Source organism: Abramis brama, assembly GCF_963993115.1.
Source record: "Abramis brama genome assembly, chromosome: 8".
Lineage (NCBI taxonomy): Eukaryota > Metazoa > Chordata > Actinopteri > Cypriniformes > Leuciscidae > Abramis > Abramis brama.
In genome coordinates this window covers 8,040,908-8,057,778 of record NC_139970.1, presented here as the reverse complement: position 1 = coordinate 8,057,778, position 16,871 = coordinate 8,040,908, and the positions used below count along the sequence as shown (strand labels likewise).

General features: G+C 41.3%; 1 protein-coding gene across 1 annotated transcript; it reads right to left on the bottom strand.

The window, feature by feature from the left end:
- Nucleotides 1-2,493: 2,493 nt before the first annotated feature.
- LOC311088766 (uncharacterized protein) lies at nt 2,494-15,220 on the bottom strand. Its single transcript, XM_084123048.1, has 8 exons — nt 15,101-15,220; nt 13,780-13,815; nt 10,895-11,091; nt 9,200-10,248; nt 9,033-9,102; nt 5,311-5,485; nt 4,392-4,557; nt 2,494-3,154 (listed from the first exon to the last, which is right to left on the bottom strand). Exons 3-7 carry the CDS (start codon nt 11,079-11,081, stop codon nt 4,398-4,400), a joined length of 1,641 nt encoding a protein of 546 aa, XP_083979174.1. The 5' UTR covers nt 11,082-11,091; nt 13,780-13,815; nt 15,101-15,220; the 3' UTR covers nt 2,494-3,154; nt 4,392-4,397.
- Nucleotides 15,221-16,871: the final 1,651 nt, after the last annotated feature.

The window sequence follows — 16,871 nt, the reverse complement described above, 5'->3', positions numbered from 1 at the left end:
TGTATTGTGTCAAAGCTTCGAAACAATCTGACACCCGTCTACACGGTGACCCCTAGTGGTCAGAACAGTGTAAATGCAACAAAAAACCCAAGCCAACCATGCATAAAAACACCTTTTACAAATCTATTGCATATTTTTGATTGAAAGTAAAATCTTTCAAATGCAATTATCTAATCATCTAATTATGAATCATCTTTTATCAACTGTTGTTTGTTCTATGAATGGCTCAGCTAAACAGGCCAATAAGAGACTACCACTATTCATTTTAATTATACTAATGTTTCATTAAAACGTCTACAAATGTATAAAACTGATCAGAGATCAGATAAATACCCACAGACACTTGTTCATTGGTTCTCAGTGACTCCTCATGATTCATGGGTTGACAGAGATCATCGCCCCCGCGGTGAACCGTTGAAATTTCGAAACGTTTCGAAACAGTTATGACGTAATGAAGCCTCGTTTACTGAAATCTCGTAACTCTGGCAGTTTGATACACGCGCCAAACCATTGATTCAGAACAAAAGATTTGTAAAGGTTTCGAAGCTTCATGAAGCAGTGTTTTGAAATCGTCATCATTAGGTATGGATAGGTTTAAGGGTGGGTTAAGCAAGGGAAGGAAACAGTGTAATTATAGATGCAATTACAGATTTGTTTCCATTGTTAATTTGATTTATTGTATTAACTCATTTAAATTGCAAAGTGTTACTTTGACCTCTCATTCAGTGTGGCATCATTCCAGCTCCCACAATGCAGAAACTGGGCTGTTGAGTTGTTGAGATGTCCAGCAGTGAACACAGAGAGCGTTTGTGGCCATTATGAAACGTTGAGTATGCTTACACTATGATGACATAACTAGCACCGACATGTGTCCGACATGGGTCTATGAACCAGATGACATCATAACAACTGGTTATGATGTCATCATAACCAGTTGTCCCCCTGTAGGACTCTGTAAACTGTCCAGCGATATGTACATGTCTTGGTTATCAGCTCTTTAAAGACTGAGCTCAGTACAGTGTGTGTGTGTGTGTGTGTGTGTGTGTGTGTGTGTGTGTGTGTGTGTGTGTGTGTGTGTGTGTGTGAGACCAGGGGTGATGACTGCCTCCAGACCAGCGTCCCCCTTCAACACACACAGAGTAGCGATGCTGCTGGGAGTTTGGGTCAGTTGGACAGTTTGGGAGCAGTTCCTCCCCCCAGCTCCACTTTAACCTGGCCTATATGACCCGCTTCACACAACTGCACTTCCGGACACTGCAGACTATCACAGGAAAATCACAATAACAAAATAAACATATCAGCAAGAAGCCGATACATTTGCAGCAATGGTTGAACGCACATGTGATACACAAACAATGTGCTGGACACACAGTTGTCATCTAATTATACATTCCATTTAATTTAGGAATTTCCAGCTTCCTAAAGTGCTACTCAACTATATCTTGTAGTTGAAGGATGGCACTTAGTGATTTTGCTTAATAAGTTTCTTTGCACACTTTTAAGAGCCCTCTGAAACATTGGTCACTAGTAAAACATATTGGTAACACTTTATTTTACAGTGTCCTTGTTACACGTTACATGTACTTACTACAGTAATAACAGTAATGTATGCATAATTACATGCAACTAACCATAAAATCAAACCCTAACCATATAGTACATACATGTAGTTAATTAATATTACTCAGTACGTAAATGTATAATTACACTGTAACAATTAAAATAAAGGGTTACACTTCATTTTAAGGTGCAGTTGTTACAGTGTATTTATACATTTAATACTGAGTAATATGAATTAACTATGCACTTATTATAGGGTTAGGGTTTGGTTTGGTTTGGTTTGGTTCAGGGTTAGTTACATGTAATTATGCATAATTTAAAGTTATTAATATAGTAACTACATGTAACATATGTAACAATGACACTGTAAAATAAAGTGTTACCAAATAAAGTGTAACCAAATGTGTTTTTAAGATTTGAAGCAGACTAAGTGCACATTCAATACAATTAAGCCCACTTCTTTTCACAAGCGTATGATGATGCATTATGTGCTTATTGTCTATGAATGAGTTTGTGAATTAGACACTCATTACAGCATTACAGGTCATCTTGTCTTAGACTGTACTTGACCCAGACTTGACCCCCTTCACAGTATGTGAATGTATGTATATGTGTGTGTATTTATGTGTGTGCGCATAAAGGGCAAAGCTAGCATTTTAAGTGTGTGTATGACCTCAGGGGGTGTTAATGTACACTGTAAAAAGAATACTGTGAAATTTACAGCAACTTGCTGGCAGCAATTAGCAAGTAAGTTGCTGTAGTTCATTTCACAGTACGCTTACTGTAAACTTAATCACAGTAACTTTAAAAAATACTGTAAACTTTTTTACAGTAATAATCACAGTACTGTGTTTCATCACCCCACATATTTTACTACTGTAATAGGGATTACTGCATTAATTTTGTGTGCTGTAAAATGAAGACACTGTTTTTGTCACAAAAATGCCATTTATTGACAACTTTTCACAATTTAAATTTCGAAATTCATAAAATAAAAATAGCATAGTAAAAAAACATTTTTTTTTTTCAATTAGAAGGTATAAAAGACAAATTAAATGATTTAAAAACAGCAGGATTTTGAACAATAGAATTTGGTCCCTGAATGTTGTTTTCTCCCAGAACTTTATTTTTCCTTAAAAAACAGGGCCTGAACTAGTCAACATCATAGGCTGGAGTCTTTTACCCGGCCTGAACTAGTCAACATCATGGGCTGGAGTCTTTTACCCGGCCTGAACTAGTCAACATCATGGGCTGGAGTCTTTTACCCGGCCTGAACTAGTCAACATCATGGGCTGGAGTCTTTTACCCAGCCTGAACTAGTCAACATCATGGGCTGGAGTCTTTTACCCAGCCTGAACTAGTCAACATCATGGGCTGGAGTCTTTTACCCGGCCTGAACTAGTCAACATCATGGGCTGGAGTCTTTTACCCGGCCTGAACTAGTCAACATCATGGGCTGGAGTCTTTTACCCGGCCTGAACTAGTCAACATCATGGGCTGGAGTCTTTTACCCAGCCTGAACTAGTCAACATCATGGGCTGGAGTCTTTTACCCGGCCTGAACTAGTCAACATCATGGGCTGGAGTCTTCTACCCTGCAGTGGAAGAAATTAATTATTAATGGAAAAGTTTATAAGCAAGACAGATGGGTTGATGACAATATATATAAAAGTTTGATTGGATCATTTAATTAAGCCAATCAACATGTAATACAATGTCCACTTCTCTATAAACCAAAACTAGGGTTGCAAATTATCGATTAATTCATTAATCATTAGTTGATAGACCTTATCGATCGATTAACGATTAACTGATAAGCGGCTATTTTCCTGAGAATGTAAATTTCTCACGGTATCAATAGTGTCTTTAACATAAAAAGCAAAATATTGCTTATATACTGAATAAAAATGCATGTTATATTGCTCAACTGATGTTTTATTGTAACAGTTGGGATACGGTACAGATAATGGCATTTATGTAGTTTAACAAAATAAATTATGCACAGAAAATTAAAATACATAAAAAAAATTATTGTAAAAAAAAATGGCATCACAATAAGTGTATGTGATTGTCACTAACATTTTAGTAACTAAACTGAATTTTATTAGGTTTAGTGACAACATGTTACAATGTTTACATGGTACAATATCTGGTAAGCTACGATTTTTTATTATTTCAATTCAATTATTGTGATTTTATTTAATATTGACTCATTTGGATAAATATTAGGTAGGCTACACACAAGATAGGCCTTAATTTTTCTCAAGAAAAAAACCCCAACTCACCTAATGCTGTAAACATACAGAAAGCCCTATCAGCTGGTAGTAGGCTATTATTTAAAGGTATAGCAGAGGATCTTTCCGAATTTTAGATAAGACCCGCCCTCTCCACTTTTTGAAAAGTTTGATTGATTCACCAGAATGATTGACAATTAGGAGGACCAATAGTATAGGTCACCCACCCGGAAGTAAAAAATCCTCCGCTATACCTATAAGGTTAAAAATAATTAAATATAATGCGTTTTTTTTTTATAATAACAACTTTATTTAATGATATAAGTAAAAATATAATAAATATGTAATATAGAACACATATTTAGCTAAAGTTTTTGACAAGATGTATATGTTTTCGTAAAAGCCTTGAATTATTGTGATAGCTACTCCATGCTTTTTCTATTTTAGATACACAGCACAACACGCAGCCCCTGGTAAAAAGCGCTGATAACCCAATTTCTAAATTACAATTTTTTAAATGTTCCTTTACCTGGGGTTAAAAGTGGGATTTAGAATGACAATAACTCAGAGTATTCAAGTTAACAATTAACAGTCTCACCTGGTATTAGTTGTTCTTCCAGTCATACTCAATGAAGTCCCTGATGAACGATGCCACGTGTGGATTGAGGGACTCGTTTTTTCTTTGGACCACCTTCCCAGTTCTTCTGCTAATCTGGACCTTCGAATTGCACTTGCTGTGCTCCGGATTTATCCTGATGAAGAATCTGTAAATAAAAACATCATGCATTACTCTATCCAAGAAAAAAAAAAAAAAACCTGTCATAAGAATGTGAACGGCCTCTGGCGAGCTACCTCAAATCAGGCCATGAGCTATTGGTAGCACGCAAGCGACGTGTTGGAGACCCCTGCTCTAGAGCTCCGCTTTGTAGGCTACAACTCGATACTTTTTTGCTACTTTGTAATAACTTTCTGCGGCCAGCATTTCTGGAAATGAACGAGGGTAAAACCTTTTTAAGACCTGACTAAATTAAATTTAAGACTGCGGATGACAATCTGGCCGGTTTTTAAGTGGTTTTAAGGACTTAAATTTAAAGTTCAGAATTTTTTACTTTTTAAGACCCCGCGGGGAACCCTGATAGAGGGACTTGCTGCAGCATTGGAGTGTACTACAGATTACAGTGAGCACATTTATAGAAGTGTGAAGAGTAGAGATGGGAACTTTGAGTAATTTAGAAGTCAAGTACTCTAAAAACCAAGTACTTTAGTATTAAAGTTAAGAAAAGAAAATGTGATGTCCATGAAATTTTGACTGTAGACTAGCTGTGCTTACTTTTCTACCATTTGCATGGTGAGTTAAAATAAAAGTTTGATGTTTAACAATTACACAACAGTCCATATAAACCAAATAAACACTTTGAGAAGTATTTTACTAGTCGGGTAGGTGGTTAAAGAATGAGTACTCAAATATTTGTTCCCATTCCTAGTCAAAAATATATCAACAACAAATAAGTGCTTACCTCTGGATAAATTCTAATGTAGTGGCTGCCTCCTCAGGATATTCCATGTTAAATACATAGTATGATGCAAAAAGGACAGCAAGAGCAGAAGTGAATTCGGAACAGTCACTCAGTTGGAGGACAACTCTGCCCTCGATGGAAAGCATCCACTTTTTTGCCCCCAGAATGGACTCTCCTGAAAAAATTAAGTTGACATTGCACATCATTCAATCTGATATGGTTTACTGTTTGGCAAAAAAACTTTGCTACACAGATCACTTTCATAACATCCTCTAATGAACAGCCAGGTAGTGTGCCTGCACATGTATGCACAGTGTAGAATTTGTAGACTATCTCGTATAGTGTGCCATAGTGGGCGACAACCTACGTCACGTCTGCGATGCTTCACGACATCACGACAGAAAGACTAGAATGTTTTATTTTTTAACGGTCCTCCACAATGGGTTGAGTATGTGCGCGAGTGAGTGAGTGAGAGTGCGAGCAACAGTGAGTGTGTGTGTGTGTGTGTGTGTGTGTGTGTGTGTGTGTGTGTGTGTGTGTGTGTGTGTGTGTGTGCGCGCGAGTGAGTGAGAGTGCGAGCAACAGTGAGTGTGTGTGCGCGAGTGAGTGAGAGTGCCAGCAACAGTGTGTGTGTGTGTGTGTGTGTGTGTGCGCGAGTGAGTGAGAGTGCGAGCAACAGTGAGTGTGTGTGCGCGCCAGTGAGCGAGTGTGTGTGAGCGTGAGTGAGCGAGGGACAGTGAGTGTGTGTGCGCGAGTGTGTGCGTGCAATTGAGTAAGTGAGCGAGGGACAGTGAGTGTGTGTGTGCGAGTGTGTGTGTGCGAGTGTGTGTGTGTGCGAGTGAGTGAGAGTGCGAGCAACAGTGAGTGTGTGTGCGCGCCAGTGAGCGAGTGTGTGTGAGCGTGAGTGAGCGAGGGACAGTGAGTGTGTGTGAGCGAGGGACAGTGAGTGTGCGGGAGTGTGTGTGTGTGCAAGTGAGTAAGTGAGCGAGGAACAGTGAGTGTGTGTGTGCGAGTGTTTGCGTGCTCGAGTGAGTGTGTGTGTGTGTGTGTGTGTGTGCGAGTGAGTGAGAGTGCGAGCAACAGTGAGTGTGAGTGTGTGTGCGCGTCAGTGAGCGAGTGTGTGTGAGCGTGAGTGAGCGAGGGACAGTGAGTGTGTGTGCGCGAGTGTGTGTGTGTGCAAGTGAGTAAGTGAGCGAGGGACAGTGAGTGTGTGTGTGCGAGTGTGTGCATGCTCGAGTGAGTGTGTGTGTGTGTGTGTGTGCGAGTGAGTGAGAGTGCGAGCAACAGTGAGTGTGTGTGCGCGTCAGTGAGCGAGTGTGTGTGAGCGTGAGTGAGCGAGGGACAGTGAGTGTGTGTGAGCGAGGGACAGTGAGTGTGCGGGAGTGTGTGTGTGTGCAAGTGAGTAAGTGAGCGAGGAACAGTGAGTGTGTGTGTGCGAGTGTGTGCGTGCTCGAGTGAGTGAGTGTGTGTGTGTGTGCGCAAGTGAGTGAGCGCTAGTGAGTGAGCGAGGGACAGTGTGTGTGTGTGCGCGCCAGTGAGCGAGTGTGTGTGAGCACGAGTGAGCGAGGGACAGTGAGTGTGTGCTCGAGTGTGTGTGTGTGTGCAAGTGAGTAAGTGAGCGAGGGACAGTGTGTGTGTGTGCGCGCCAGTGAGCGAGTGTGTGTGAGCACGAGTGAGCGAGGGACAGTGAGTGTGTGCTCGAGTGTGTGTGTGTGTGCAAGTGAGTAAGTGAGCGAGGGACAGTGAGTGTGTGTGTGCGAGTGTGTGCATGCTCGAGTGAGTGTGTGTGTGTGTGTGTGTGTGTGTGCGAGAGTGAGCACAAGTAAGTGAGTGAGTGTATGTGTGTGCACGAATGAGTGAGCGCTAGTGAGTGAGCGAGGGACAGTGTGTGTGTGTGTGTGCAAGTGAGTAAGTGAGCGAGGGACAGTGAGTGTGTGTGTGTGCGCGAGTGTGTGCGTGCTCGAGTGAGTGTGTGTGTGCGCGAGTGAGTGTGTGTGCGCGAGTGAGTGAGCGAGGGACAGTGTGTGTGTGTGCGCGCGAGTGAGTGAGAGTGCGAGCAACAGTGAGTGTGTGTGCGCGCCAGTGAGCGAGGGACAGTGAGTGTGTGTGAGCGAGGGACAGTGAGTGTGCGGGAGTGTGTGTGTGTGTGTGTGCAAGTGAGTAAGTGAGCGAGGAACAGTGAGTGTGTGTGTGCAAGTGTGTGCGTGCTCGAGTGAGTGAGTGTGTGTGCGCGCGCGCGAGTGAGTGAGCGCAAGTAAGTGAGTGAGTGTATGTGTGTGTGCACGAGTGAGTGAGCGCTAGTGAGTGAGCGAGGGACAGTGTGTGTGTGCGCGCGAGTGAGTGAGAGTGCGAGCAACAGTGAGTGTGTGTGCGCGCCAGTGAGCGAGGGACAGTGAGTGTGTGTGAGCGTGAGTGAGCGAAGGACAGTGAGTGTGTGTGCGCGAGTGTGTGTGTGCAAGTGAGTAAGTGAGCGAGGGACAGTGAGTGTGTGTGTGTGAGTGAGTGCAAGTAAGTGAGCGAGGGACAGTGAGTGTGTGTGTGCGAGTGTGTGCGTGCTCAAGTGTGTCCGTGCTCGAGTGAGTGTGTGTGCGCGAGTGAGTGAGCGGAAGTAAGTGAGTGAGAGTGCGAGCAACAGTGAGTGTGTGTGCGCGCCAGTGAGCGAGTGTGTGTGAGCGTGAGTGAGCGAGGGACAGTGAGTGTGTGTGCGCGAGTGTGTGTGTGCAAGTGAGTAAGTGAGCGAGGGACAGTGAGTGTGTGTGTGTGTGTGTGTGAGTGAGTGCAAGTAAGTGAGCGAGGGACAGTGAGTGTGTGTGTGCGCGCCAGTGAGCGAGTGTGTGTGCGCGAGTGTGTGTGTGTGTGTGTGTGTGCGAGAGTGAGCACAAGTAAGTGAGTGAGTGTATGTGTGTGTGCGCACGAATGAGTGAGCGCTAGTGAGTGAGCGAGGGACAGTGTGTGTGTGTGTGTGTGTGTGTGTGTACGCGCGCGAGTGAGAGTGCGAGTGTGCGCGCGCGAGTGAGAGTGCGAGTGTGCGCGCAAGTGAGCGAGTGTGTGTGAGCGAGGGACAGTGAGTTTGTGTGCGCGAGTGTGTGTGTGCAAGTGAGTAAGTGAGCGAGGGACAGTGAGTGTGTGTGTGTGCGCGAGTGTGTGCGTGCTCGAGTGAGTGTGTGTGTGCGCGAGTGAGTGAGTGTGTGTGTGTGTGTGTGCGCGAGTGAGTGAGCGCAAGTAAGTGAGTGAGTGTATGTGTGTGCACGAGTGAGTGAGTGTGTGCGTGCTCGAGTGAGTGAGTGTGTGTGTGTGCGCGAGTGAGTGAGCGCAAGTAAGTGAGTGAGTGTATGTGTGTGCACGAGTGAGTGAGTGTGTGCGTGCTCGAGTGAGTGAGTGTGTGTGTGTGTGTGTGTGTGCGCGAGTGAGTGAGCGCAAGTAAGTGAGTGAGTGTATGTGTGCACGAGTGAGTGAGTGCGTGCGTGCTCGAGTGAGTGAGTGTGTGTGTGTGTGTGCGCGAGTGAGTGAGCGCAAGTAAGTGAGTGAGTGTATGTGTGTGCACGAGTGAGTGAGTGTGTGCGTGCTCGAGTGAGTGAGTGTGTGTGTGTGTGTGTGCGCGAGTGAGTGAGCGCAAGTAAGTGAGTGAGTGTATGTGTGTGCACGAGTGAGTGAGCGCTAGTGAGTGAGCGAGGGACAGTGAGTGTGTGTGTGTGTGTGTGTGTGTGTGTGTGGGATCTTACCGAGCATGATGAGCCTTGGAGTGCTTGGCAGGGAAATCTGGGCCTCAATGTCTGCTTGGGTGGAAGTTTCCTGTAACACAAAATAAACAGAAAAAACACTTTTAGAAATCACAAGTACAATATTCATAAGAGAAAGTGTGTGGCAATACTGTACAAAAAATACTTGCATCAGCCAAGAGGAAAACAGCTTCTTCCTTTTCTTTGAAGTAAGCAATCATGACTACAATTGCAGAAAGTCCAGGATCCATGTCTTCCATCTGTCTCTCGATGCCATGAAGGACTGCCTTCACTTCCTTGTTCCATTTCAAAAGTTGACTATTGAAATATTGTAGCACTCTTTTCCCTTTGCCAGCAAGTGATTCTCGTAGTCTTGATTCCAGCTCAATTCCTGTCAATGTGCAGAAGTGCTGTAGTAAAAACTTCTGGATGAAGAGAAATGGCCACTCATTCTGTAAATCTGACAGGGTTGGTGAAGGAGTTGCATTAATGTCACGACGCTGTTGCTCATACAGTAATGTCATGAGATCATTGACTCGCTTCTGGTCTGCACCTCTTTGTCCCTCCTTGGAATAAATAGTCATTAACTCTATTTTCTTCTCATAGAGAGACTCTCTATTTTCACCTTCAGGCAGCTGTGATGGCTGCCATTTGACACAGCCGTAGCTATCAGTTTTGGCACACTTTCTTGATGGTCCAGGCAGGTCTTCATCCACGGCAGGGACCATTCGTTTTGGTTTTCGAAGTCGTGTTAGGGTATTGTCTCTGTTTAAAAAATCGATCCTTATCCTCAGTTGTTTGCTTAAAGTGTAATATCCATTGCCAAGCTGTTCTCCCTCTTCTGTTCGGTCTTCAAAAGACTCAGGATATTTATCCACAATGCTCTTAGCCAGTTCAGCACACTGCCTGAATGGGGGGTTCAAGCAAACCTGTCTTATTGCTTCTGCAATGACTCTCACCATATGCCGTCTATCTGCAGCTTTTGGTCGTTTCCTCTGTGCAAGACACCTTCTCAAGCTTTCATGTGTTTTCTCCCACGGCACAGAAAATGTTGAAACCCAAGTGCTATTCTGCACAGAAACATGGCTTGAAGGTTCCAATACAAGCTCTGAATTGGGTGAGGTTTCAGGATAAGGTACAGGTGTTAAAGTCAAAAAATAGTCAGGTTCAGCAGAAGTTTCCATGGTACAGTCATGTTGCTGCGTGTTGTGCTGTGTATCTAAAATAGAAAAAGCATGGAGTAGCTATCACAATAATTCAAGGCTTTTACGAAAACATATACATCTTGTCAAAAACTTTTTACATAGCTGTATCTAATAAATGTGTATAGTCAATATTGTATGACTGCTGGTTTTGGAATTCATATGCATTGTATTTTTTAAACGGATTTCATTATTTAACTGAAATTATTAAAGTAATAACAAATCACTTAATGTGTTTAATTTAGGCTTTTATTCACATAAAAACATTGATCACCAAACATGGAGCATGAAGGTTTGTTCTCATGCATCAAGCAAGTACAGTTGAGCTTATGTTTACAAATTTTGAGTGCTGTATGTTCATTAGTTAACGTTTATAGGTGAATAAAATTCTAAATTAAATCCGTTAACTATAAAGCCAGTGTGTCTCCTCAGAATACTTAAATTGAACTACCCCATATATCTGGATTTATTTTAAGTTTTGAAGCATGAAGCTTTATAAGTTTTGGGTAAGCAGAATTTCAATGAAGGAACAGAAAATTTAAAATATCTTCATTTTGTGTTCTAAATATGAACAAACTACTTATGGGTTTGGAACGACATGAGTGAGTAATTGATGACAATTTAAATTTTTTGGTGAAATATAATTTTAATACTACAATTTACCTCTTCTTTTGAAGGCATGCAGTAGTTTCCTGCAGTCCACTGGTGTCAGGAGGTGTTTCAAATCATCTTCTTTTATGAATTCCATGTCATCAGCTGTCCTAACCCCAATGCTTGACAAATGTTGTAGAATCTTTTCCAGTGACTCATTTTCCAGATAGGAGAGGACACTTTTAATGCTGGCTTCCATTATACTTCACCTGAAAAAACAGAATGATGAAGCACAAAAACATCAAGGTGATCAAAGTTGTAAACTGGAAGTGGGTAATAATCAGCAAGGGTGTCCACACTAACGCAAACATAATGTTTCTGTGTGTCATGCTGCAAGATGTGAACACCAAGATCCAAGGCTGGCACTGATTGAGACTTTTCACAAACAAAATGAACCTTCTCCTCACTGACCAGAAGAACAACAATCCTACCAAGCTCATGACCCCTGTCATTAACATTGAGAAGTACAGCCATTCCTTTCCTGTAGGTAGTTCCCTTGTATGTGGCAGAAACTGTTTCTACTGTGTTTTGTTTCTTAATACCACTTAGTCTTACAGCTTCTTGAATGGCAACATTGTACATTTGATCATCAAATTCATTGGCTTGGCCTACTTGAAGAATGCCTGGAAAAAAGCTCCCTGAGTGTAAATAGGCCTGTAGTAATTGGTGCCTTTCTGCCAAAGTGCTACATAGGTTTTTGAAATTATGGAGCTTCCGTGCACACTGCTTAAAATATGTGTGCTTGCTTTCGAAGCGGAGTGTCCAGAGGCGAATAAGAGGGCCAAATTTAATTATAAGGTCTGGATAGTGAAGGAGGAAGTGGTGTTTTGGCTTTAATGGTCTGTCTGAAAAAATAGCTGCTCTAGATTCCAAATATTCCTCAACAAGTAGCTTCAGATAGGCTACTTGATTGGTATGGATTTTGGGAGCACAGACAAGTTCTACTATCTCCCTCAGCTTGAGGCACAACTGCCAAACTTGATCTTCAAGTGGATTCTTGATACGTTTACCAACAAGGATAGGGAGAAGACGCAACAAGCACCAGTTCTGTGCTGCACTTCCTCCCAATTTCTCTCCATCAGCTCTAATCACACAAGGTCGGTTATTAGCATCACTACCTTTGAACTTAAGTTGAGAGACCATCCTATTCAACTGCACAAATGTGAAGTGCTTCCCAATGGCCACAAGATGTTTAAGATACAGTTGAAGATCCACAGATACAATCCCTTCGAAAAGATCATGACCAAGACATGGAGGAAGTCCTGGTTGGCATACATGGAAATGCTGTAAAGAATTGAAAACTGAGTCTTTTTTTACTCCATCTACACAGTTTTCAGATCCCATAGACAACTTCGCCACACTGCTCCTGTAGTTTTCTACTGTCCTTGCTGGGCCTAGCTTAGTAGGTTCGTTTACAAATCTGTCTCTGGCTATAAGGCAGTATCTACAGAAGTTTTTGCTCTTGCTGAAATTCTCAGTAAAACCTCCAAGTGAATGCGACCCCAGGTTGTCACCTGCAATTGCAATTACTACCCCCTTCACAGTCTGGCCTGTTTCCAAAGTAATACCAGATTGCTCAATGTCTTTTAAGTCTTTCACAAGGGAGGAGAAAACTTTCTCTTGTCCAAAAAACTGATAATCAGACTCCCTGCACAGCATGACTAATTGCATTGGGTCAATGGATGACCTGTTATGTGGCAATATCTCACTCAGTGTCATATACACAGCTAGGAGCTTGTGTTTCTTTTTGCCAGATCCAAGAGGATTCACTACTTCAAATGCATCTTGATACAAGATAACAGAAACTGAAGAAGGAAACTCTTGTAAAAGGCTATTTTCTTTGAAAGTCTTACCATCTCTCACATCCTCAAGCACATTTGGATCTTCTGGCAAGTGCATTTTTGACACATTATATTGCTCTCTCACTGATGGCAGGTTCAACAGGGCTTTTAGAGTGTCTTTCACTGGGACATACTGGCAAAATCGTTCTTTACCAGAAGCATCAAAACCAAGATGAACCTGTATGGGCTCAATATAATGGAAATTGTTCTTAAAATATGTCTTCCTGGTTGCATCTGATCTGAACATGCCCTCATTATACATCTTTAATAAGTTATCTTTTGACAGACCATCTATGATATTAAAAATCCTTTCATCGGGAATGTCAAGGTTTGACAGTTCTTCACGAAGTCGAACAAACATCTGTGACATTGCATTTGTGCATAGTTCTTGAAACTCTTCTATCAGAGTGGATATTGTGGAAGCAGGTAAAAGCATCTTTGCTTGCATTCTCAAGTAAAAAAGGGCCAAATTGGTAAGAAAAACATTCCTGTCTCTCTCAACATCTCCTGAATAATTACCAACCTCAGGAAATTCTATAGTCTCAGTCATGTCATCATTTCCCATCTCAACAGCATCATCATGCATAGCTGCATCATCACTGTTTACACCTCCATCTCTACATGCTACCAAATCCTTTGCATGTTTCCTGCTTAAATGTGAGGTGAATGAGGATCTGACACTGAAGAGCTTCTGACAAGTGCTGATAGGGCAAACAATCTTTTCCCCATCCCTAATATGCATATTTAAATGCTCACAGAGACTTGAAAGATGTGAAGATTTGAAAGTGCATTCCTCAACCTGACAATTCAAATTCACACACTTCTGAGATCTAGCTGGTTTATGTTTTGAGTGATTTCGGTACATGTGTGTCTGTAACGCACAAAATGTCTTGAAATTACAAGGACATTTCGAAATCCCACATGGATACCTGAAGTTTGCACGGTTTCTGTGCACTTTAACGTGTTTGACATATCTAGGGATTGTGTCCGAAGAGAAACAACATTGTTTGCATTTGAAAAACATTGTATGCATGCTAGTTCATGTCACTTATGTACCTGGAACGATTGCTGAGGCCTTGTCTTTGCTGCAACCTGAAAGAAAAGAACCAAATGGTAAATAAAAGAAAGAGTAAGATCTCGAAAAATCTTAATACAGTGCGAGTATATTATTATGCTTTCACGAGTCATTAATAAAACTCTCGAATGAATAAAACTTTCGAATCAGCCGTCCCGCTTAAATGTCTGATTCTTTAGGCGCCAAGTTTAGCAAGCAAAAAAAAAAAAAAAACCGAGTGATTTTTCAAACGGCTTCCGCGCCAACACATACATTAATACACAATTTCAAATAAATTTTTATTCAACAAAGCTAACGTTACTCCTTAACAAACTTGAAGACGTTATAAATGTAATGTTGCCAGATAAGAACAATATTAATACATACAGTATTCTCCCACAAATCGAGAATGGCACTTCAAATTAGGCTACCAACAATGTAAGTTAGGCTAACTTTACCCTCTGCAAGCGATGAAGTTGATGAAGGTTGGGGGAGGAAATAATTTTAAAGTTATCCTTTAAAATGTCGTGTTTTAATTAAAAGTTTTGTGGCTGCGTTTTCTTTTGACTCGGCCCGCTTAAATGTCTGATTCCTCTGGCGGCAACGTTAGCAGCAGGCAAAAAAAAAAAAAAAAAAAAAAAAAAAAAACGAGTGAGATTATTCAAACGGCTAACGTTACCGCACCAACATATACATACATAATTACAAATTCATTTTATTCAACAATGCTAAACGTACTCTTTAATCAAACTGAAGACGTTATAAATGTAATGTTGCCAGATAAGAACAATATTAATACATACAGTATTCTCCCACAAGTCGAGAATGGCACTTCAAATTAGGCTACCAACAGTGTAAGTTAGGCTAACTTTACCCTCTGCAAGCGATGAAGTTGGTGAAGGTTGGGGGAGGAAATAACTTTAAAGTTATCCTTTAAAATGTCGTATTTTAATTAAGTTTTGTGGCTGCGTTTTCTTTTGACTCGGCCCGCTTAAATGTCTGATTCCTCTGGCGGCAACGTTAGCAGCAGGCAAAAAAAAAAAAAAAAACGAGTGAGATTATTCAAATAGCTAACGTTACCGCACCAACACATACATAATTACAAATTAATTTTATTCAACAATGCTAAACGTACTCTTTAATCAAACTGAAGACGTTATAAATGTAATGTTGCAGATAAGACAAATCTTTTGTAGCAGCTAACGTAATATGCTCACACATGTCGGGAATGGCGCTTCAAATTAGGCTATCAACAATCTCTTTTCTGCAATGCGATGAGGTTCAGAAAAATCATAATCCTATGAAAAATGTGTTAAGTCTTACCTCTAGCTGCGTTTTCTGTCGGGAGTCGGCTGGCTTCAGTGCTTCACGCGCACGCAGTGTCGTCGACTCGTCGGCGGTGACAGTTGACTTCAGCAAGCAAGAGAAAAATTATCCAAGTGTACGGGATCATATTTCCGGCTAGCGCACCAACAGATAACGTTACATCACAACAGATTAATTCCAATTTAATTTTTATTCATGATGACGTTATCGAATGTTGCCAGATTAGAAAATCTATCGAAATTATGCGCAAATATATATAGATTTTTTTTTTTTGGTAATAAAATGCACACAAGACACGAGTTTACTAGGAAGTGGGCCGCTCGGTACTTCTCTCTCTCTCGGTGCACTCTTAAAGTTAAACAAATAGGTAACTTAACAAGAGTAAACTGTGGAAATAAATCATCAAAGTTACCTTTCTGAAGTTAAAATTCCGATAAAAATGTGTAATCTCGTAGCTTTTCAGCTTTCCATGGCTGAAAAAAAAAAAAATCCTCTAGAAATTGCTGTATTGTGATTCACAGAAAAAATATGTTTACTGTAGAATTTACCCGCCATTGAAAATTGACCATGATGCTTTGCAGATCTACAGTAACATGCTGTATACAGATTCTACAGTAAGCTTTTGCTGATTTTACAGTAATAATGCTGTGAAAACTACAGAAATTTGTTACAGTGTATGCAGGGTTCACTGCGCACCATAGTCCTGAGCAGGAGACATTCACTGCTATCGGCACACTGACATTTAAACATGTGTGTGTATGTGTGCGTGTGTTTGTGAGTGAGTGTGAGTATGCGTGTGTGTGCACATGCAAGCAGTTGATGTGGGTTTTGTTGTCTGTCAGTATGTAGAAGTGTGTTATTGTCTGACAGTTTTCATTCTCTGCCTTTGAACAGGATTATTAGGTAAACTGTATATCAAATATGATTAAAGCAGCTTTAAACACTAAATACAATCATACATTCTTCACCCAGTTTGGTGAAATACATCTGTTAAAATGTTCCCCTTGATGTGATTTTCAGTGGTGAGTGGCTGACAGCAGGTGGCGATATTTTTCATCAGAGTAATTTCCACTTCTTCCAAGAACAGACAGCCTTTTACATGTGTTGTTCACATATCATCTCTACACTATTGACTTCTGTATCAATTACAAAGTATTGCTACTGACCTATTAGGCCCTAAATGATTTAGCTCCTGTGTTTAACTGATCTTCTATTGCCTTACAATCCATCACGCATGTGCAAGGTCACAAAACTCTGGGCTTCTGGTTGTACCTAGAATATCTAAGTCCACTAAAGAAGGGAGAGCGTTTTCACATTTGGCTCCTAAACTCTGGATAATTACAGATAATTACTATCAGGAAGAATACTATCAGATTATACTTCCTGATAATGTTCGGGGCTCAGACTCACTCTCCCAGTTTAAATCACATCTCTTTACCCAAGCATTCACATAATGCATCACATAACTTGGTACTCCAGTTACATCAGATCAAATGCACATGATTGTCTTTGCTTACTGTTATGAAAAGCAGCTACGCTAATTGCTTTCCATTTGTTTTTCTGTTTTATCTCGGGATGCCCATCCGGAGTTTACTATAGAGAGTCCATCAGCTCCGGTTTGGATCCAGCTTCTTATGTAGACTTCAGATGCCCAACACCTGTGAAGAGATGACTCCGACTCCTACAAGGACTTCAGATATTTTTAAGCAATATCACACGAGTAACGAGCGCAATATCACACGATCGAAATGAAGTGCTGCTTTTGTCC

Bases quoted from the DNA above. Each gene is read 5' to 3' on its own strand.
- LOC311088766 (XM_084123048.1), bottom strand. From the start codon at position 11,081: ATGGAAGCCAGCATTAAAAGTGTCCTCTCCTATCTGGAAAATGAGTCA. The intron at 9,103-9,199 runs GCAAGTATTTTT...TTTGTGTTACAG, and splicing joins CTGTTTTCCTCTTGGCTGAT to GAAACTTCCACCCAAGCAGA. The intron at 4,558-5,310 runs GTAAGCACTTAT...TTTTATTTACAG, and splicing joins ACATTAGAATTTATCCAGAG to ATTCTTCATCAGGATAAATC.